Source organism: Chiloscyllium punctatum, chromosome 26 (assembly GCF_047496795.1).
Source record: "Chiloscyllium punctatum isolate Juve2018m chromosome 26, sChiPun1.3, whole genome shotgun sequence".
In the NCBI taxonomy this organism is placed as follows: Eukaryota; Metazoa; Chordata; class Chondrichthyes; order Orectolobiformes; family Hemiscylliidae; genus Chiloscyllium; species Chiloscyllium punctatum.
The window spans coordinates 17,787,913-17,812,148 of NC_092764.1; the positions used below are offsets into that span (position 1 = coordinate 17,787,913).

Genomic DNA, 24,236 nt, shown 5'->3' on the forward strand with positions numbered 1-24,236 from the left:
GTTAATGTCTCCTTTATAAGGTCTCTAAGTTATACAAGGTTCGATCATGACTATATCAGGTTCATGCTGGTCAATTATTGTCCCCACATTCATCTGGTTTATTATTGGAGAAGAAAATCTGCCATCCTAACCTGGTTGGGTGTACATATGATTCCAGCCTCACAACAATGGCACTGACTCTTGCTGTCTAGGGCAACTAAGGATTGGCAACCAACGTCGGCCTTGCCGAGTGTCTGCAAACAATGGAAGGATGATTTTTTTTTAAATTGTAAAAGTTTTAAAGTAAAACATTCTTTATCTGGCAGGGCCCATGTTAATAAAGACTCTGCGGTTTTACAAGAATAGAGCAATCTAAGTATTATTATGGTCCTGATGTATTAACGCATTTCCGCCCCAGGAAACAGACTGGGCTTTGACAGTCACCAAGTGTGGGTCTCAGGGTCTAGTATTTTGAAGGTCATCCAGAGTCTGAGAGGTAGCAGAGGGGGGAATTCTGAAAACAATGCGGACAGGTTCTGAGATGTTAGGGCATTGGACAAAGAAGTCTTGACATCTGGGATTTTGCTTCTTTTGGCTTTAAACTATGGAATACCTTCCCTGATCCCCTCAACCACTTTCTTTCCTCCTATAGGGTGCTTTTCGAATCCCACGGTATAGTGCAGTATATAAGTTGACCCTGCATGTAAGATGAAAAGTGCTCCCTCTACGCTGCAAGGCAGCCAGAAGGTTCCGCACACATCGATTGGCATTCTGATGCATAGTTTTTGTTTCTGGAAGATACTGCCATACACGGTTCTTTGAACTGCAGGCAGTGGCAGGAAATATCAGGGGGAGCTTTGAAGTGCACTGTTAGGTCTTTACTCTGTTTATAATGTGAGAGCCCCAACCCTCACCTCCGGCTCTTTTCTACTAATAATTTGTCCTGGCTGCTTCAATTTTACCAGCTTCAAAAATTTTTTATTAAATCTGGAAATCAAGTGTGATTATACGAATTAATTCATGGGGAAACATCATCAAGGTTTATAGTTGTATGAAAGATAAAGGTTTATTTTTAAAAGATTCACGTATTGTAATATCTATTTACTGAGATGTCTGTTGTATCTGAGAATTGTACCTCATACTTGTACCTAAGATGTCACCATAAGAAGGCAGACATTGTAAATGCTGTTCATTGTACTCCTACAATGGAGTACACATGACAATAAAAGGGTATTGTATTGTATATTGAAACAATGTGGACAATTTACTAAAAAATTATGGAAGTAAAATTTTTCAGATCAGGGCGTTCATGTAAAACGCTTGGGAAAATGCTTCCTACAAAACTACACTGTAAACAGGGCTCTACAGGCAGAGATGTGTGTACATTGTACCAAAAGAACACTGGGGACTGCTGTAAAATAGAAGATAGAAAAGTACAGCACAGAATAGGCGCTTTGGCCCACGACGTTGTGCCAAGATTTAACGATAATGTAAAACATAGTAACAACCTACGCACCCCTCAATTCACTGCTGTCCATGTGCATATCCAGCAGTCATTTAAATGTCCCTAATGACTCTGCTTCCACCAGCACCGCTGGTAACGCATTCCATGCATTCACAACTCTGTGGTAAACAACCTACCTCTGACGTCTCCTTTATACCTTCCTCCTAATATCTTCAAACTATGACTTCTCGTACCAGTCAATCCTGCCCTGGGGAAAGGTAACCTGCAGAGATTTTGCTATTTGCTGAAATTTGAGCCAGGGACACTAAAGGGCCACTGAGGTTGAACAAACAAATAGTTTTTATATTTACAGAGTATGCAGTATTTTGATTGACCTTAAAGCAGCCCTGTAACTTTTTAATGGAGTTCTACATTGACCAATTAGGGAAATACAGATTAACATGTTTTCCTTTTGGTAAATTATAATAGGGAGGAAAAAAGGCACGAACATTTGCAATACCATTTAACACATAGTCATTATATTTCTTGTTAATTCCTTCATTGGATTTGGACATCATTGGCTGGACTAGCATTTCCTGCCCATCCCTAACTGCCCAGTTAAGAGTCAGACACATTGCTGTTTGTCTGGAGTCACTTGTAGGCCAGACCAGTTAATAATGGGAGAACTCCCCCCCCCCCCCCCCCCCCCCCCCCGGGTAATGTTAGATGGATGGAAAGTGATTGGGTTCGGTACAAACGTCTGTTGCAACAGGACAAACTGGATTTATCAAGTGAAAGACTGAAAATATTCATCATAGAACCCCTACAGTGTGAAAACAGGCCTTTCAGCCCATCAAGTCCACACCGACCCTCTGAAGAGAAACCACCCAAACCCATTACTCAACATTTACCCCTGACTAGTGCACCTAACCTACACATCCCTGAACACTATGAGTAATTTAGCGTGGCCAATTCACCTAATCTGCACACCTTTGGATTCTGGGAGGAAACCCATGCAGAATGTGCAAACTCCACACAGACAGTCGCCCAAGGCTGGAATTGAACCTGGGTCCCTAGTGCTGTGAGATAGCAATGCTTACCACTGAGCCACCGTGCCACCCAAATTCCTTCTCTCCTACCAGCTTTGCCAACTTCCCTCATGAGTGGTGTATGTTTTTCCTGTCTCACCAAAGGGAGACAGTTGAGTATTTACCTTCCTTATTGCTGCTTGACTTGACACATTTTAAATATGTTGTGTAAACTGATCCTTGTTTTTGGAAGGTATTATCGAAACTTCAGTGTGGTCAACTCATACTCCATAGTCCCTTTTTGATCATGCTTTTGTTAATCTGTCTAATATTTCCTGAGGCAGAAGTGGGTACTGCAGATACTGGAGATTAGAGTCAAGATTAGAGTAGTGCTGGAAAAGCACAACAGGTCAGGCAGCATCCAAGGAGCAGGAAAATCAATGTTTCGGGCAAAAGCCCTTCATCAGGAATAATATTTCCTTACATGGTTCGATGTCAAATTTAGCTTGAAAACCACAGCTTGGGATACTTTCCAAAAGTGCTAGATAAATGCACATTGTTGTTTGGGAGGAGGTGTGCAGTCTAGGATCTGACATCAGAAGTATTGGGCGGCACCGTGGCACAGTGGTTAGCACTGCTGCCTCACAGCGCCAGAGACCTGGGTTCAATTCCTGCCTCAGGTGACTGACTGTGTGGAGTTTGCACATTCTCCCCGTGTCTGCGTGGGTTTCCTCCGGGTGCTCCGGTTTCCTCCCACATGCCAAAGATGTGCAGGTCAGGTGAATTGGCCATGCTAAATTGCCCGTAGTGTTAGGTAAGGGGTAGATGTATGGGTGGGTTGCGCTTTGGCGGGGCGGTGTGGACTTGTTGGGCCGAAGGGCCTGTTTCCACACTGTAAGTCATCTAATCTAATCTATTCGAATGAGTAACAAGATAGGCCATTCGGCCCTTTGAACCTGCTCCGCCATTCAATAAGATCACGGCCGGTCTGATTTTAACCTCAACTCTACATCCCTACATATCCCTGATAATCTTTCAGCACCTGGGCAATCAAGAATTCATTTACCTCTGCCTTTAAAAATACTGAAAGATTCTGCATCCAATGCCTTTTGAGGGAGAGAATTCCAAAGGCTCATAGTCTTCTGAGAGGAAAGAACGTTTCCTCCAGGGTTATTTAGGGAACAGATTCTGGGATCCGAGAGAACAGGGAATTACGAATGGGAATGGGAACTCTGGGCGTATATGCTGAGTGTTTGTGATTTAGTTAGTTCATATTTGATAATTTCTATTGATGAGTTATTCCAGGATCAGTGTTGTTCATGTTTCCTTTTTAATTTTCTCCCAGCAATTTTCCTTATTTCTGAGCGTACGTTCCCTGATTCCTCAGCTCTAAATTGCTGTGGCTTTACTTGTAACAATTTTAGTAATGAAACATTGTGGGCAAACGATTGACAGTGAATATCTTGGCAACCATTGAAGAAGAACCTATACATTCACAGTAGTGCATAAGGTGAAACTGTGCAGTAAATACTACATGAGGGAAGGAATAACTTTCCTCTGCTATAGTGGATACCTCGATGATTAAGGGTAAGGATTGCAGGCTTAGTCTAAGGTTCTGTAGATCTGTCCCTGATTTGAAAGCATGTCTCTCAGGGTTCTGCATTCAGCATTTCACCTCAACAAATGAATCATAGAATCCTGACAGTGTGGAAGCAGGTCATTCGGCCCATCGCATCCACACTAACCCTCCGAAGAGCATACCACGCAGACCCACCCCATTCTTACAACCCTGCATTTCCCACAGCCAATCCATCTGGACCCCATGGGCAATTAAGCCTGGCCAGTCCATCTAACCTCCACTCCTTTGGACTGTCAGAGGCTAGGAACACCTAGAGGAAACTCACAGGCACAGGGAGTACGTGCCCAAGGCTGGAATTGAACCTGGGTCCCTGGTGCTGTGAGGCAGTAGTGCTAACCACTGAGCCACCGTGCTGCCCAAAAGGTTGATGGTAAATTGGGAGATTAGATAATGGCTCAGAGAATTAACAAGCAGTCAGGGTTTTGGGTAATGTCAGTAAATAGACTTTAAAACTACAAGATTATATTGCAGCCTTGAACATGTGCCAAATGTCTGTTCAGAGTTATCTCTTTCAGGCGCTGCCCTTATCTTTGTGACTCCTGTAAACAAGTGTCAGTGTAACGCACAGATTTTTCCCTCTTTTATATTTGATGAAACCTGTCATTTTTGCTCTGGTCAAAGACCTTGGAATGTTTTGTGATGTTAGAGTCAGTGTAGGTCGTTGCTGTTATGGTGTTGAGTGGTTGATTTTAACCCTTTCCGCTTAAAGGAAATGGAATAGGATTGCAACTAAAAATTAGAAGATTGACGGACAAACCCCTTACCATTTACAAAATAAATGGAGTTTTACAGGCAAATGAGGCAGCCACCTCCTGGTGAGTTGGATGTGTCAGAGATTTATAAAAGGCAGCACCTACTGCACCTATCGGACTCCAGTAGGATTTTAACCAGTCTCAGAGTAGAAGACATGTTCATCTCTGCTACTCTGTCTATAACTAGTCGTGAATATGGGAAAATCCTTTCAGGTAATCCTAGAACTCTCCTTTGTGGGACTGAGAAATGCTAGTGTGCTCCTTTAGTCTCCTTTAGTGTGCTCCTTTTGCTCCAGACTACCCCACCAACCCTTTTTCTCCCAAAGATCAACCTCCACACCACCATCATTTACTTGGTCACTGGCCCCAGATGTCACTCCTGTCCTAGACGTGGTCTCCTGGTTTCAGATGGAAGACCAATCCTGTGGGCTGGTTCCCTACAATAAAACGCATCCCACTGAAATCCAGCCCCTTGCCAGGAACGGAACGGTGCCATGTTACAAACATATGTTCAAGGGACAGGAGTAGGCCACTCGGCCCTTCCAGATCTGCTTCACCCTTCAATAAGATCATGGCTGATCTGATTTTGACCTCCACTCTGGGTCCCTGCACACTCCTGACAACCTTTCAATATGGTAATCAAGAATCAATCTTACTCTGACTTAAATATATTCTGAAGATTTTGTATCCACTCACTGCCTTTTGAGGAAGGGAATTCCAAAGACTCACAATTTTGCCATCTCACTATGACTTTTCTTCTGCACTGATCTGCCTCTCTTCCACTGAAAACTCTGACTCCTTGCTGTGAAATTGTTTACTCCTTTGGTTCCTTACCCCAGTGTTGAGCTTCAGCAATGATTTGAATGTGAAGAGGCTAATTGCAGCCAGACCCGACCACATTGATAATGAAGGTCTGGATAATGGGTCAAGATGGTCTGTCACATTCCCAATCATCAGAAGGACTCTACTTTCTAAAACAAACTTCTTCACAAGCAGTTTAGATTAGTTACTGTATTCCAGGAGAGAATTCTTCAGCTGAATTATTTCACACACTTAACTATGTGTGAAATACAAGTAGCAAGTCCAGTCAAAATTAGCACTCAATTTACACACAGCAAGGTCTCACAAATTAATAGTCTACTGTGGGTTTATCTCTTATACATGCTGTGAGGTAGTTGAACACAATGTTAAGTCCATAAGGCAATAAATCTCTCTTGGCATGTTCAGGATTGCATGGTAAGTACTGCCCAATTGTAAACTTATATTTAACGGTGGATGGTTTGTGTGTACAGGGTGGTTGAGTACAATCTATACTCTCTTATCTGTATCTATCTTTTGCCTGAAACATCGATTTCCCTGCTCCTCAGATGCTGCCTGACCTGCTGTGCTTTTCCACCACCACTCTAATCTTGACTCTAATCTCCAGTATCTGCAGTACCCACTTCGGCCTACAATCTATACACTGTCTGTTACACACAACCAAAGGAACATGCTCTTTGATTCCAACCGGGATGTATGTCCAGGTATCAATCACAGCAGCACGGAAATTCACTCATTATGTTGCTCGATTATGTCGTAGGCAGACCATTTTTAATAGCGACATGAACAATCAATTTAAGAAACAATAACAGAAATTGCTGGAAAATCTCAGCAGGTCTGGCAGCATCTGTGGAGCGAAATCAGAGTTAACATTAATTTGTACCTTTTTATCCGAGGTGTAAATCATGGTGATTGTTTGAATTTTGATATTCCTGCATCAGTCCTGATGAATGGAAGATGAAAAATCATTGACAAAAATGTTCAAGTTCTGTACTATCAAGCACATGTTTGATAATAAAATGTATATTATTCAAGTTTATTATCCTATGAACCTGTTACCAACAATATTTCATAAGTCTCCTGATACTTTAAATTTGCCCTTAGCTCCTCTGACTTGCTGTATTTTATTTCACTGTGTAGATAGCCTTGGGTGTCCTTGGATCTCTGGCTGTTTTCGTTGCTATGCTAGAGACAAGCAGCTGGAGACGGAGGAGCGGTTTAGAATTTATAGACGTGGTGGTAAGTACAGCCTTCAAGTTGCTGTATAGATGCATCTCTCCATTGATAAAGAAAAGACTTGTATTTATATAGAACCCTCATGGTCTCAGCAATACCCAGCCAACTTCGGGAAATGGAGAGGGCAGGTCATGTTGAGCAGTTCCCTGGGCAGACTGTCAGCCATTTGGCAGAATGCCTCATCGTCAGAACTTCCATTCAAGCACCAAGACATGGCTTGGCTGGTGGTGAGAAGGGCTCTGCCTGTGAGATCCTTTATGCACGCCCGGACTCTCTGCCCCACCACACGCTACCCTCGAAGCGGCTGTGGAGGGGATGAGACTGTCACACACCTCCTTCTGGAATGTGCCGACACAAAGGAAGTCTGGAGAGGAATGCAGTGGTGTTTGTTGAGGTTCGTCCTGAGCAGCGCCGTGACGCGGGACTCCGTGCTCTATGGTCTGTTCCCCGGGACGCACACTGAGATGAATATCAACTGTGCCTGGAAGATCATCAACTTGGTGAAAGACATTCTTTGGTCTGTCCAAAACCTTTTGGTCTTCCAGCTGAAGGAGTTGACCCTGACTGAGTGTTACAGACTGGCACATTCCAAGATCCAGGACTACGTGCTGAGGGAAGCACTGAAGCCTGGGGCAGCTGCCGCCAAGGCGGGGTGGGCAAAGACCACCGTGTATGGTCTGCCTGTCGAAGAAGAACAGGGGGCACACTCAATAATTGGGCTCCGCTGACGCCTCAGTTAAACACCTGGATGGTCAACGTACAGACCTATATTTACAAATGATTCAGTCTGATCTGTGTATGTAAAGAAATGCAATGTACACAGATGAATGGCATCACCAATTGTATAGATACCAAAATATTTTTATGAATAAAGTATATTTTTGAAATAAAGGAAAATACCCAGCTAACTGACAGAAAATGAGGCACTTTCATCCGTAAGGTTATGGTTTTAATGTGGGGAAGGTAACAGCCAATTTTCACAGCAAGACCCATAAGCAGATAACAGTCACCCAACAACATTGCTTCTTTCTTTCATCTAAATTTTGGCCAACCCTCACACCCCTCCCAACACTTTCACTCTGCTGCCTGAAAACCCTATGACCAGGAATGTTGATCCGCTATTCCCATCCTGCTTTTGAACCAATAGCAATGACATACTTCCAAGTGTCTATGTGTTCAGCCTCTGCTCCTTGCATTGAGGTACATTCCACAAATCCTTGTTGTCCATTCCGTCGACATCTTTTTTTTCCGCCTGCCATCCTTGGTTATTCACTAATTCCCTGCTTTCAAATTCTAGCTTTGCTGCTCTCCCTTTCTGAATTTAAGCTCAGATATCCATCCCTCTCCCTCAACCCTCAGCCACAGCACTCGCAAACCTCCCCATGATGTTATAGATCCGGTCCTGTCATGTTGTCATGTGCAGGTTCCATCCCCTCAGAACCAGTCCCCATTCCGCTAAAATCTAACATCCTCCCTCATTCATCGCTTGTCCAGCATTCACCTGCACTGTCCTCTTATTCCTGGACTGACTCGCTGGTGGCACCAGAGTAATCCTGAGATGATGACCAGGACTTGCTAAAGTCTTTCCTGGTTCCATGAAATCTTCCCGCAAAGAGCTCATCTCTTTTCTTGTGTCATTGCTGCAGATATGACCCATGACCTCCCTCAGAGTGCTGCCTATGTAGAAAGCTTGTAGAATGAAGGCATTCTTCCTTCCAGACACAGTCTGTATGTAAGGACCGATCCCAGATTAAGGAGTGAGTGACACTTATGGGGAACACTGCTTGAGAAGTCTCAGGCTGAAGGGCTTTGATTCTATCGGTCAGTGCCTTGGGGAACAAGACTTCTTAAAGTACAGCCTTTCTATGTAACAATTTGTGTATTGACTGTGTTCAACTGAGTATTTCACCAGGAGAAAGTGAGGACTGCAGATGCTGGAGTTCAGAGTCAAAGGTATTGTTGGGAAAGCACAGCAGGTCAGGCAGCATCCAAGGAGCAGGAGAGTTAACTTTTCGAGCATAAGCTCTTCACCAGAATTCGAAACGTCAATTTTTCTGCTCCTCGGATGCTGCCTTACCGATTGTACTTTTCAAATGAGTATTTGACCATTTCTACCTACACTTCTGTTGCTCAATGTTAATTCTAATTGAATACTACCTGGACTCTTTTTAACTGCTCTTGGGGTGGCACAGCGCCTCAGTGGTTAGCACTGTTGCCTCACAGGGCCAGGGACCTGGGTTCGATTCCAGCCTCGGGTGTCTGTGTGTTATTTGCACATTCTCTCCTTGTCTGCGGGGGTTTCCCCCCCCACAGTCCAAAGATGTGCTGGTTAGGTGGAGTGGCCATGCTAAATTGTTCAGTGTCCAGGGAGGTGCAGGCTAGATGGATTAGCCATGGAAATTACAGGGATGGGGCGACTCTGGACGGGATGCTGTTCAGAGGGTTGGTGTGAGCTCAATGGACTGAATAGCCTGCTTCCACACTGTTGGGATTTATGATTCTCATACAGTTATTTGAGCTCAAATCATAGAACATAGAACATAGAACATAGATCATGCAGTGACAGATGGTGACATTTGAATTCAATAAAAAATCTGGAATTAAATATCCAGCCTAATAGTAACCATGTACCCAGCATCAATTATTATAAAACTTGTCTGGTTCATTAATGTCCTTTCAGGAAGAAAATCTGCCATCCTTATCTGGTCAGGCCTACATGTGATTCCAGATCCACAGCAATTAGTAGGGAAGTGCAATAAATGCTAGTCAGTGACACCCATGTCTCGTGAACAAATAAGAACATTAATTATTGGCCACATATCTGTTATTTCAATACACTTAGGAGAAAATGTCTTAAAATCTTCAGCCTTGCTTGGAAATGACAAGAGTTCATCTTTTAGTCCATTACTGACAGTCGAAGTTTAACAGCTGCTTACATCTAAAGACATGAGTTTCTCTCCAGGGACAGTGTCTCAACATATACTGGTGCTAAAGTTCAGCACTAATTTGACAATCTGACTCAGCCAGACGGATTGTAAATGAGAGAATGTGAGGGAGGGGGTGGAGGAGAAGTGAGTGAATCATAACCACTCACCGGATAGGAATCTCCTGAGGTCAGAGTTCCAGCATGTCAGTGAGAACTGTTATGAACAACTTGGTTTTAGAGAGAAATAACTCTACATCTACCCAGGCAGAGCCCTGTTACACTTCCAATCCCTGTTACACTGGACCTTTTAACTGTATATGCACATCCATCAACACAGTTAAAAAAAAATGGATCCATTGTTATCACTTGCATACTAGTTGATTTTGACATGGTCATATTGTGTCTTGTTCCTTATTAACTCTTTTCACTTTAATGCAGACCATTGTGAAGTACTTTGCCTACTTTGCCGGTGCTCTGTCCAACACCTTTTTCGTCGTCACGTTTGGGACAGGGGTTTACTGGCTCATTGTGTACAAGGTAAGGGGGAACTGCTTATTATCATCTCACCTTCCACAACCCCTCCACAGTGGGAGTGCATGCTACACATTATATAGTCCCTGAGCAATTTCAAAACCAAAGCCAACAAGTAACTTTTGGAAATGTTTTATAATGTCACAGGTTGCACACAGCTGCCTCATTGTGCCAGGGACCAGGGCTCGATGCCAACTTTGTGACAGCTTGGAGTTTGTACATTTCTCCCCGTGTCTGCGCGGGTTTCCCCTGGGTGCTACAGTTTCCTCCCACAGTCCAAAGATGTGCAGGTTAAGCTGGATTGGCCATGCTAAATTGCCCACAGTGACCAGGGATGTGCAGGCTAGGTGGCTTAGCCATGTGGAATGCAGGGGTAGGGTTGGCTTGGAGAGGGGGGGGGGGGGCGCGGGGTTAGGTCTGGTGGGGCTGAATGGTCTACTTCCACACTGTAGGGATTCTGTGTCTGATTTGCATACAGCAAGAACGACAGACATTTTTGTTTTCTAGCACTTTTGGGTGGAGAATGCTTATTAACCAAAACATTGGGAAGGATTCCCTTTCTTGTCTTCAAACTAATGCCATGGGATCTTTTGAATTCAACTGAGAGTGCAGGAAGAGCACTTACTGTATCATGCAACAACGAGACTTCTGATGCAGCATTCCCTCAGTGTTGACATCAGAGTTCGGGTTAGATTTTGAGATCGGGTCTCTGGACTTGGGCTTCAACTCCCAGCCTTTTAACTGGGAAGCAGGAACGCTATCCACTGAGGACTAGCCTAGTCCCGATTCCGTAACCTGTTGAAACTAGTGGAGAGAACCTCTGGCAGCACATGGTTTGTGCTGCTGCCAGATGACCATTGTAGTGTAGCCCTTGCTAACTGCAAATATATCCATCCATACACCCTATCTCCAGGTCCTCAAATCCTAATTACATCATCAGCCTTCAGGAAGGATGATGACGCCATAACAGTTGGCATTTATGTAATGCCTTTTAGCATAGGAAGGTGTCCACAAGGCACGACGAGAGGGGAAATAAGGTAACCAGCTTTAGCCAAAGATGTTTCTTTTTAAATGAGTATTACAGAAGACAGAGAGAATTAAAAAAGAAATTCCAGAGTTTAGGGCTCAGCCAGCTGAATGCAGAGTAATCAATGAATACCAGGTATACAAGAGCAGGAACACAGAAATCTTGAAAAGTTGCCATTTGGACGAGTTTATTTATCCCATTATATTATCTGTAGTCATTCACTGTATCGGACCCACTAACTTTACTGTCTAACGCCTGTGTTTGTGCCAGAAAACCTCATGAATATTCAAATAAAATTTGAAATGAATGATGCTTGGTGGGGCTAGCTCTTTGTTAAAATAACATTTCTTTGCCAAATCTTAAAAATCCAGGCCAAATGCATCTCGCACAGGAAGATTTAAACATTGCTCAAAAGCTGGTTGTGCAGGGAAGGATGTAAAATATAAATGAGGTAAAAACAATGACTGCAGATGCTGGAAACCAGATTCTGGATTAATGGTGCTGGAAGAGCACAGCAGTTCAGGCAGCATCCAAGGAGCAGTAAAATCAACGTTTCGGGCAAAAGCCCTTCATCAGGAATAAAGCCTGATTCCTGATGAAGGGCTTTTGCCTGAAACGTCGATTTCGAAGCTCCTTGGATGCTGCCTGAACTGCTGTGCTCTTCCAGCACCACTAATCCAGGATGTAAAATATGACCATTTAATTGTGATGCATTCATCCTGGTTTTGCACTCCTTTCCACAGGGTCAGCAGTCCACAGTTGAGGTAACACTTCCCCCTGCTGGCGGGAAGGTTGAAACTGACTTCATCATATATGTGGCTTGTGCCTTTGGGCTGAAGGTATTTAACATCTTCCATTTCTAATGAACTTCTTCCTGGTAGGCGCCTGAGATTTCCTCAGTACAACATGGAATACGCAGTGTTTAACTTGGGTCCTTGCACTTGATTTGCATAACCACAAGAGATACTCCAAAACTGATTTCAGTAGATGTCTTTTTAAGGAGTTAATGAAAATTACTCTTCTTAACAAGTAAGGGGATCAAAGGTTATGAGGGGAAGGCAGGAGAATAGGGTTAAGAAACTTATCAGCTATGACCACATAGAGGAGAATACTGGATGGGCTGAATGGTCTAAGTCTGCTCCTATATCTTACGGTCTTATGAAATTCCTTCAGATTAATAACGAGTCATTATGTGGGAGAGTGGCTTGTGAATATTTCATATGTTTCTCTAAGATTCTTCTATTTGCAATTTTAGCACATTTATTTTATCTTTTAATATGACTAAGGGCTTATGTGAGAAAGGAGGGAGTGTCTTATTACTGTCCACATATTCTCAATGCCATATCTATCTGTATGTATTTTACATATCAATACAGAAATTACAGAATTCTCCATTTAATCAAAATTATAGAATGTAAGGTGCATTGAGAAACTTGCTTTCACTGATAGATATGAATGATCTAAATCTTGGTATGCAGGGGATAATTTCCAAGTTTGCAGATGACATGAAACTTGAAAGACTTGTAAACTGTGAGAAATGTTTAAATGATTCTTAGATAAGTACACGAATGGGATAGGTTTGGAGGATATGGGACAGCAGCAGGCAGGTGGGACTAGTTTACTTTGAGATTATGTTCGGCATGGACCAATAGGTCTGTTTCTGTGCTGTATGATTCTTTGACTCTAGAACAGTGTTGAACTCTAGAGGACATGGACAAATTGGTGCAGTGGGTGAATAGGTGGGTCGATGCAGAGCTGGTATATTTTGGTACGAGCAACATTGAAAGACAATATAAATTAGAGGGCACAATTCTAAGGGGCAGGAACAGAGAGACCTGGGCGTACATGTGCACAGAAGATTCAAAGTGGCAGCATAGATGGAGTCAACAACAAATAAAGTATATAGTATTCTCATTTTAGAAATAGGGGCATAGAGCACAAGAGCAAGGGAGTGAGTTGAACTTGTGTAAGCCACTTGTCAGACCTGAGCTGGGGTTTTGTGCAGTTTTAGATGCTGCATTGTAAGGAGGATGTGAATATATTGGAGAGAGTGCAGAAGCACTTTACAAAGGAGGTTCCAGAGAGCAGAATCTTCAGTTATGACGATCGATTGGAGAAGTTGGAACTGGGGTTTCCTTGAAGAGAAGAAGGCTGAAAGGAGATCTGATAAAGATTTTCAAAATCGTGAGTCAGCTGAATTGAGTAATTATCGAGAAACTGTTTCTGTTTGTAAAATGCACAGGAAAGAGAGGGCAGTGAGTCATAGAGATGTACAGCATGGAAACAGACCCTTCGGTCCAACCCGTCCATGCTGACCAGATATCCCAACCCAATCTAGTCCCACCTGCCAGCACCCTGCCCATATCCCTCCAAACTCTTCCTATTCATATACCCATCCAAATGCCTCTTAAATGTTGCAGTTGTACCAGCCTCCACCACATTCTCTGGCAGCTCATTCCATACACGTACCACCCTCTGCATGAAAATGTTGCCCCTTAGGTCTCTTTTATATCTTTCCCCTCTCACCCTAAACCTATGCCCTCTAGTTCTGGACTCTCCCACCCCAGGGAAAAGACTTTTCCTATCCATGCCCCTTATAATTTTGTAAACCTCTATAAGGTCACCCCTCAGCCTCTGACGCTCCAGGGAAAACAGCCCCAGCCTATTAAGCCTCTCCCTATAGCTCAAATCCTCCAACCCTGGCAACATTCTTGTAAATCTTTTCTGAACCCTTTCAAGTTTCACAACATCTTTCTGATAGGAAGGAGACCAGAATTGCATGCAATATTCCAACAGTGGCCTAACCAATGTCCTGTACAGCCGCAACATGACCTCCCAACTCCTGTACTCAATACTCTGACCAATAAAGGAAAGCATAACAAACACCTTCTTCACTATCCTATCTACCTGCCACTCCACTTTCAAGGAGCTATGAACCTGCACTCCAAGGTCTCTTTGTTCAGCAACACTCCCGAGGACCTTACCATTAAGTGTATAAGTCCTGCTAAGATTTGCTTTCCCAAAATGCAGCACCTCGCAGTTATCTGAATTAAACTCCATCTGCTACTTCTCAGCCCATTGGCCTATCTGGTCCAGATCCTGTTATAATCTGAGGTAACCCTCTTTGCTGTCCACTACACCTCCAATTTTTGTGTTATCTGCAAACTTACTAACTGTACCTCTTATGCTCACATCCAAATCATTTATGTAAATGACAAAAAGTAGTGGACCCAGCACTGATCCTTGTTATACTCCACTGGTCATAGGCCTCCAGTCTGAAAAACATCCCTCCACCACCACCCTCTGTCTTCTACCTTTGAGCCAGTTCTGGATCCAAATGGCGAGTTCTCCCTGTATTCCGTGAGATCTAACCTTGCTAATCAGTCTCCCATGGGGAACCTTGTCGATGCCTTATGAAGTCCATATAGATCACATATACTGCTCTGCCCTCGTCAATCTTCTTTGTTACTTCTTCAAAAAACTCAATCAAGTTTGTGAGACATAATTTCTGACATACAAAGCCATGTTGACTATCCCTAATCAGTCCTTGCCTTTCCAAATACATGTACACCCTGTCCCTCAGGATTCCCTCCAACAACTTGCCCACCACTGAGGTCAGGCTCACTGGTCTATAGTTCCCTGGCTTGTCTTTACCGCCCTTCTTAAATACTGGCACCACGTTTACCAACCTCCAGTCTTCCAGCACCTCACCTGTGACTATTGATGAGACAAATATCTCAGCAAGAGGCCCAGCAATCACTTCTCTAGCTTCCCACAGAGTTCTCAGGGACACCTGATCAGGTCCTGGGGATTTATCCACTTTTAACCGTTTCAAGACATCCAGTACTTCCTCCTCTGTAATCTGGACATTTTGCAAGATGTCACCATCTATTTCCCGACAGTCTATATCTTCCATATCCTTTTCCACAGTAAATACTGATGCAAAATATTCATTGAGTATCTCCCCCATTTTCTGTGGCTCCACAGAAAGGCCGCCTTGCTGATCTTTGAGGGGCCCTACTCTCTCCCTAGTTACCCTTTTGTCCTTAATGTGTTTGTAAAAACTCTTTGGATTCTCCTTAATTCTATTTGCCAAAGCTATCTCATGTCCCCTTTTTGCCCTCCTGGTTTCCTTCTTAAGTATACTCCTACTGCCTTTATACTCTTCTGAGGATTCACTCAGTCTATCCTGTCTATAACTGACATATGCTTCCTTCTGAGGTAAAAACAATGACTGCAGATACTGGAACTGCTGTGCTCTTCCAGCACCACTAATCCAGTATATGCTTCCTTCTTTTTAACCAAACCCTCAATTTCTTTCGTCATCCAGCCTTCCCTTTACCTACCAGCCTTCCCTTTCACCCTAACAGGAATATCCTTTTTCTGGGACTTTTGTTATCTCATTTCTGAAGTCTTCCCATTTTCCAGCCGTTCCTTTACCTGCGAACATCTGTCCCCAATCAGCTTTCGAAAGTTCTTGCCTAATACTGTCAAAATTAGCCTTTCTCCAATTTAGAACTTCAACTTTTAGATCTGGTCTATCCTTTTCCATCACTATTTTAAAACGAATAGAATTATGGTCGCTGGTCCCAAAGTGCTCCCCCACTGACACCTCAGTCACCTGCCCTGCCTTATTTCCCAAGAGTAGGTCAAGTTTTGCACCTTCTCTAGTAGGTACACCCACATACTGAATCAGAAAATTGTCTTGTATGCACTTAATAAATTCCTCTCCATCTAAACCTTTAACACTATGGCAGTCCCAGTCGAGGTTTGGAAAGTTAAAATCCCCTACCAAAACCACCCTATTATTCTTACAGATAGCTGAAATCTCCTTCCAAGTTTGTTTCTCAATCTCCCTCTGACTATTAGGGGGTCTATAATACAATCCCAATAAGGTGATCATCCCTTTCTTATTTCTCAGTTCCACCCAAATAACTTCCCTGGATGTATTTCCGGGAATATCCTCCCTCAGTACAGCTGTAATGCTATCCCTTATCAAAAATGCCACTCCCCCTCCTCTCTTGCCTCCCTTTCTATCCTTTCTGTAGCATTTGTATCCTGGAATATTAAGCTGCCAGTGCTGCCCATCCCTGAGGGTAAAAATAATGACTCCAGATGATGGAAACCAAATTCTGGATTAGAGTGGTGCTGGAAAAGCACAGCAGTTCAGGCAGCATCTGAGGAGCAGGAAAATCGATGTTTTGGGCAAAAGCCCTTCAGAAATACAGGCAGAGTGCCTGAAGGGTGGAGAGATCTTTCTGCCCATCCCTGAGCTATGTTTCTGTAATTGCTATGATATCCCAGGTCCATGTTCCTAACCATGCCCTGAGTTCATCTGCTTTCCCTGTTAGGCCCCTTGCATTGAACTAAATGCAGTTTTATTTATTAGTCCTGCCTTGTCCCTGCCTGCCCTGACTGTTTGACTCCTGTTCTCAACTGTACCAGTCTCAGATTGATCTCTTTCCTCACTATTTCCCTGGGCTCCCCCCCCCCCCCCAACCTTACTAGTTTAAATCCTCCCAAGCAGCTCTAGCAAATTTCCCTGCCAGTATATTAGTGGTTTAAAGTAATCTTCAAACGAAGTGAGGGTGATATGAGGAGTGTGCAGTAAGGGTATGGAATGCACTGCCTGGAAGTGTGGTGGTGAATTGAGGCATTTGAGAGGACGCGGAGTGATTATTTGGATAAAACTATTGTGCAAAGATACAGGGAAGAAGCAGGAATTTTACACGAGGCAACGATGCTCATTTAAAGAGCTGATGCAGACACAGCCAGTTGAATGCCATAAGACCTCTGTGATTCTGTGAATGCTGATGGGTCTTGTCTCATTTTTGATCTGTGAATGAATCAAGAACCAAGATGATCCCCACAGAATCAGCAGCCACGAGGAGTTCAGCAGCAGCATGTTCGAATAGGGATAGGCGTAGGAGTTGTTGTGTAACTGCAGGTTGTTAGCTGTTTTGTTAGGTAAACCTGTTTGAGATGTTCAAGTCGATTGAATCTATGCTACTTACCAAACCAGTGTAAGAGCAGTGATTCTCTGTGAAACACAGGGGCGGTACGGTGGCTCAGTGGTTAGCACTGCCTCACAGCACCAGGGTCCCAGGTTCGATTCCATCCTCAGGCGACTGTCTCTATGGAGTTTGCACATTCTCCCTGTGTCTGCTTGGGTTTCCTCCCACAGCCCAAAGACATGCAGGTCAGGCGAATTGGCCATAGTATTAGGTGCATTATTCAGAGGGAAATTGGTCTGGGTGGGTTACTCTTCGGAGGGTTGATGTAGACTGGTTGGGTCTAAGGGCCTGTTTCCACACTGTAGGGAATCTAATCATTACAACACTGAAGACAGAAGCCAATTGAACAAACTCAGGGTTCAGCCCTGAATATGGCTCAATCAATGTGTATATTTCCTGCAAAAAAATCACCAAGGCTTCTTAGACAGCATCTTCCAAAAGCAAAACCACTTCCACCTAAAAGGACAAGAATAGCAGATAGATGGGAGCACCACCACCTGCAGCTTCACCTCCAAACCACTCACCATCTTGATTTGGAAATATATCGCTGTTCTTTCAGTGCCGCTGGGTCAAAATCTTGGAATTCCCTTCTCAACAGCACTGAAGATGCCTCAATACCAAATATACTGCAGCGATTCAAGATTGTCAGCTAACTGTCACCTTTACAAGGGCAATTAGGGATGAGCAATAAATGCTGGCCCAGCCAGTGACTTCCACATCCCCTCAATGAACAAAACAAAGTTGAAATCCAAAACATCCTCTAAAATAAATGTCACTGTCACCCTCCTTCGACTGACTAAACTGGTCCTCATTCAGAACAACTTCTCTTTCCAATCCTCCCACTTCCTCCAAACCAAAGGAGTAGCCATGGGCACCTGCATGGGGCCCCAGCTATGCCTGCCTCTTCGTAGGATATGTGGAACAGTCCATCTTCCGCAGCTACACTGGCACCACCCCCACCTTTTCCTCCGCTACATTGATGACTGTATCGGCACTGCCTCGTGCTCCCACGAGGAGGTTGAACAGTTCATCCACTTTACTAACATCTTCCACCCTGACCTCAAATTTACCTGGACCGTCTCGGACTTCTCCCTCCCCTTCCTAGACCTCTCCATTTCTATCTCGGGCAACCAAATTAACACGGACCTTTATTATAAACCGACCAACTCCCACAGCTACCTAGACTACACCTCCTCCCACCCTGCCCCCTGTAAAAACGCCATCCCATATTCCCAATTCCTTCGTCTCCGCCGCATCTGCTCCCAGGAGGACCAGTTCCAATACCGAACAACCCAGATGGCCTCCTTCTTCAAAGACCGCAATATCCCCCCAGACATGGTCAATGATGCCCTCCACCGCATCTCCTCCACTTCCCGCTCCTCCGCCCTTGAGCCCCGCCCCTCCAACCGTCACCAGGACAGAACCCCACTGGTCCTCACCTACCACCCCACCAATCTCCATATACAGCGTATCATCCGTTGTCATTTCTGCCACCTCCAAACGGACCCCACCACCAGGGATATATTTCCCTCCCCTCCCCTATCAGCGTTCCGAAAAGACCACTCCCTCCGTGACTCCCTCATCAGGTCCACACCCCCCACCAACCCAACCTCCACTCCCGGCAACTTCCCCTGCAACCGCAAGAAATGCAAAACTTGCGCCCACACCTCCCCCCTTACTTCCCTCCAAGGCCCCAAGGGATCCTTCCATATCCGCTACAAATTCACCTGCACCTCCACACACATCATTTTCTGCATCCGCTGCACCCGATGTGGCCTTCTCTATATTGGGGAGACAGGCCAACTACTTGCGGAACATTTCAGAGAACACCTCTGGGACACCCGGACCAACCAACCCAACCATCCCGTGGCTCAACACTTCAACTTCCCCTCCCACTCCACCAAGGACATGCAGGTCCTTGGACTCCTCTATAGCAACACGATGGCTGGAGGAAGAGTGCCTCATCTTCTGCCTAGGAACCCTCCAACCACAAGGGATGAACTCAGATTTCTCCAGTTTCCTCATTTCCCCTCACCCCATCTTGTCTCAGTCCCAACCCTTGAACTCAGCACATGTTCCTAACCTGCAATCTTCTTCCTGACCTCTCCGCCCCACCCCCCACTCCGGCCTATCACCCTCACCTTATCACCTTCACCTTAACCTCCTTCCACCTATCGCATTTCCAACACCCTTCCCCCAAGTCCGTCCTCCCTACCTTTTATCTTAGCCTGCTTGGCAGACTTTCCTCATCCCTGAAGAAGGGCTCATGCCCGAAACGTCAATTCTCCTGCTCCTTGGATGCTGCCTGACCCGCTGCGCTTTTCCAGCAACACATTTTCAGCTCTAAAATAAATATACCAACAGATTTGTTTCTGAACACAGCACCATCTATTACTGGGTATTGTCTGACTCTGGGGCCAGGATAGGGAGGTCTCTGTGATAAATCGTTCAAGGTACAAACAGCTCACAATGTCCCTGTTACTCTGAGAGTCTCTGTGGAAGGCATACTCCCCTAACATTGAGATATCCGGTATCTTTCAGGCGCTGGAGCTGATTCACATCTTGATTGTTCAGGTCACCGTATCGATCTTCCTGATAGACTGGGAAAAGCCAAAGGGCAGACCTCTGCCAAAACCAGCAGGTACAGTTACGCACCGTCATTCTGTGTTCTGGTGATGAGTATTACAATTTGCAAATTGGTTCCCATGTTTCCTGTGATACAGCAGTGACTGGTTATGTTGCAGTTCACTCAGGGAGTAAGAGTTGGTGAGGAAACATGCATTTTCATAAACGTCTTCTAACCTGGAGCAATGGATAGCAACGATACAGGATCCAATGGACCTTCTGTCACACAGCTGACTAGAAAACTCTGTTGCTCTCACTCCCTATTATTTGCAAGTGATAGAATCACTTCAGCCAGTGGTTCAGAAATTGCCTAATCAATGCACATTCCTTAGCCATCAGGTCCTGAAATGGGTCTTGAACCTAGAGCTCAGGGCTCAGAGGCAGGGGAACTTACCCAGTGAGCACCATTGCAAATGTTTGGAGCGTACAGCCTCTCTATCCTGTTTGACCATTCAATAAGATCAAAGCTGATCTGTTTGAGATTTGAATCCCACATTCTCATCAGCCTCTGACATCCCTTGATTCCTTTGCACAACAAACATCTATCTACGTCCTGTGTAAAAATATTCAATGACCCTGCCTCCACTATCTTTGAGGCAAAAAGTTCCAAAGTGACACAAAGATACTTTGAGATCAATAATTTCTGTTGATCCGTGGATTCCGTGGGCTAACTCACTGTGACCGTGAGAGGGTAATTGATGCTAACAAACCGTTACAGTGAGAGGGAGGTGGGCGCTGACTCACCGTTACAGTGAGAGGGAGGTGGGCACTGACTCACCGTTACAGTGAGAGGGAGGTGGGTGCTGACTCATTGTTACAGTGAGAGGGAGGTGGGCACTGACTCACCGTTACAGTGAGAGGGAGGTGGGTGCTGACTCACCGTTACTATGAGAGGGAGGTGGGTGCTGACTCACCGTTGCAGTGAGAGGGAGGTAGGTGCTGAATAACCATTACTGTGAGAGGGGGGTGTGTGCTGAATCACCATTACAGTGAGAGGGAGCTGGGCACTGACTCAGCGTTACAATGAGAGGGAGGTGGGTGCTGACTCATTGTTACAGTGAGAGGGAGGTGGGCGCTGACTCACCGTTACAGTGAGAGGGAGGTGGGTGCTGACTCACCGTTACAGTGAGAGGGAGGTGGGTGCTGACTCACCGTTGCAGTGAGAGGGAGGTGGGTGCTGACTCACCGTTGCAGTGAGAGGGAGGTAGGTGCTGACTCACAGTTACAGTGAGAGGGAGGTGGGTGCTGAATCACCATTACTGTGAGAGGGAGGTGGGCGCTGCCTCACCGTTACAGTATGAGGGAGCTGGGCACTGACTCACTGTTACAGTGAGAGGGAGGTAGGTGCTGACTCATTGTTACAGTGAGGGGGAGGTGGGTGCTGACTCATTGTTACAGTGAGGGGGAGGTGGGCGCTGACTCACCGTTACAGTGAGAGGGAGGTGGGCGCTGACTCACCGATACAGGTAGAGGGAAGTGGGCACTGACTCACCGTTACAGTGAGAGGGAGGTGGGTGCTGACTCATTGTTACAGTGAGAGGGAGGTGGGCACTGACTCACCGTTACAGTGAGAGGGAGGTGGGTGCTGACTCACCGTTACTATGAGAGGGAGGTGGGTGCTGACTCACCGTTGCAGTGAGAGGGAGGTAGGTGCTGAATAACCATTACTGTGAGAGGGAGGTGTGTGCTGAATCACCATTACAGTGAGAGGGAGCTGGGCACTGACTCAGCGTTACAATGAGAGGGAGGTGGGTGCTGACTCATTGTTACAGTGAGAGGGAGGTGGGTGCTGACTCACCGTTACAGTGAGAGGGAGGTGGGTGCTGACTCACCGTTACAGTGAGAGGGAGGTGGGTGCTGACTCACCGTTACAGTGAGAGGGAGGTGGGTGCTGACTCACCGTTACAGTGAGAGGGAGGTGGGTGCTGACTCACCGTTGCAGTGAGAGGGAGGTAGGTGCTGACTCACAGTTACAGTGAGAGGGAGGTGGGTGCTGAATCACCATTACTGTGAGAGGGAGGTGGGCGCTGCCTCACCGTTACAGTATGAGGGAGCTGGGCACTGACTCACTGTTACAGTGAGAGGGAGGTAGGTGCTGACTCATTGTTACAGTGAGGGGGAGGTGGGTGCTGACTCATTGTTACAGTGAGGGGGAGGTGGGCGCTGACTCACCGTTACAGTGAGAGGGAGGTGGGCGCTGACTCACCGATACAGGTAGAGGGAAGTGTGCGCTGACTCACCATTACAGTGAGAGGGAGGTAGGTGCTGACTCACCGTTACAGTGAGAGGGTGGTGGGCGCTGACTCACCATTACAGTGAGAGGGAGGTGGGTGCTGACTCATTGTTACAGTGAGGGGGAGGTAGGCGCTGCCTCACCGTTACAGTATGAGGGAGGTGGGTGCTGACTCACTGTCACAATGAGAGGGAGGTGGGCACTGACTTACTGTTACAGTGAGAGGGAGGTGGGCACTGACTCACCGTTACAGTGAGAGGGAGGTGGGCACTGACTCACCGTTACAGTGAGAGGGAGCTGGGCGCTGACTCACCATTACAGTGAGAGGGAGGTGGGTGCTGAGTCACTGTCACTATGAGCGGGAGGTGGGTGCTGACTCACCGTTACAGTGAGAGGGAGGTGCGTGCTGACCCAACGTTACAGTGACAGGGAGGTGAGTGCTGCGTCACTGTCACAATGAGAGGGAGGTGGGTGCTGACTCACCGTTACAGTGTGAGGGAAGTAAGGTTAAGTCAGATCTGAAACTAGCATTTGATGTATCCCTGTCTGACCGAAAGCCTGTCAGATTAACACTTCACTGACTGGAGTTTGAGGGGTTGGCTTGCATTGGAAATGAAAGGATTGGCTAAGCTGGGAGAGGAGAAGACGTTCAACAGAGATGTTTAAAACCAGGTGATACTTATGTCCTCGCCCCCAGGCTACTGACTCCAAACTCTGCAACCCTCAACTCTATAACCCTGAACTCTGACCTGCACTCAATAATCCTGAACTCTCACCCGAGCTCTGTCAGCCTGAACTCTGACCCGAGCGCTGTAGCCCTGAACTCTGACCCGAGCTCTGTAACCCTGAACTCTGACCCAAGCTCTGTAACCAGGAGTTCTGACCCAGGCACAGAATCCTCTTCCCCCTTTGCCCTGGGCACAGAGCTTCCTTTGTCTCCCAGTCCCTAGAGATGTGATCCCCTACGCTGGGTCTTGTTACATAGATAGATAGGGAGGAACTGTTCCCATTGGTTAAACATTCAAGAACCAAATAGTGTAGATTGAAGGTGTTTGGTGAAAGAAGCAACCTGGGAATAATGTAACAACCAGCAATAACCCGAGTAATAACATGGTCCTGCAGTGAGTGGATCGGAGTGCCCTCCTTCAGGGTCTGATGGACGCAGATACATTCCTGGCTTTCAAAAAGTATTAAACAAGCTGCTCAAGGGAGAAGATTCTCAGAGCTACAGGGAAAGGGGATGAAGCTTTTACAGAGAGTGAGCACAGATTGGACGGGCTGAACAACCTCATCACATGCTATATGCATTCAGTGATTCCATTCTACAATTCAAATCTGTCCAACAATGGCTTCCTCCTTGGTTGGAACATAACTTCTGGTTTATTTATCTTAGGGTGGCACAGTGGCTCAGTGGTTAGCACTGCTGCCTCACAGCACCAGCGTCCCAGGTTCGATTCCAGCCTCGGGTGACTGTCTGTGTGGAGTTTGCACGTTCTCCCCGTGTCTGCGTGGGTTTCCTCCTGGTACTTCGGTGTCCTCCCACAGTCCAAAAATATGCAGGTCAAGTGAATTGGCCATGCTAAATTTCCCATAGTGTTAGGTGCATTAGTCAGAGGAAAATGGGTCTGGGTGGGTTACTCTTTGGAGGGTCGGTGTGGACTTGTTGGGCCGAAGGGCCTATTTCCACACTGTAGGGAATCTAATCTAAAGTGCATTAGCCTGGCATCCTAACGTTATTCCTTCCTGCAGCAAACAGGTCAGTTCCATCCTCGGTCAGTATCTGGAGAACTTACTTCATTGCCAATGAGTGGAATGAAATTCAGACCAAGAGAAAGATAAATCCAGTTCTGCAACTGTTTGCTGTACTGTTGCTGTTGGAGGTAAGTGACTGTCCTAGGGATTATGAGAGTACTGAGTGACCTGTAATGGCGAGTTTAAAAATGTGTTGCTGGAAACGCACAGCAGGCCAGGCAGCATCAAAGG

The 24,236-nt window shown here is 45.7% G+C and overlaps 1 protein-coding gene across 3 annotated transcripts in view; it reads left to right on the plus strand.

The window, feature by feature from the left end:
* The window catches only part of LOC140496302 (meckelin-like), a 169,864-nt gene that overhangs the window by 101,782 nt on the left and 43,846 nt on the right, over window positions 1-24,236 (plus strand). For all 3 annotated transcript variants that reach the window (XM_072595887.1, XM_072595886.1, XM_072595885.1), the window contains exons 16-20: window positions 6,802-6,900; window positions 10,262-10,360; window positions 12,125-12,220; window positions 19,937-20,036; window positions 24,003-24,133. In XM_072595887.1, the coding sequence (XP_072451988.1) occupies window positions 6,802-6,900; window positions 10,262-10,360; window positions 12,125-12,220; window positions 19,937-20,036; window positions 24,003-24,133 (525 nt within the window). The remainder of the gene's footprint in view (window positions 1-6,801; window positions 6,901-10,261; window positions 10,361-12,124; window positions 12,221-19,936; window positions 20,037-24,002; window positions 24,134-24,236) is intronic.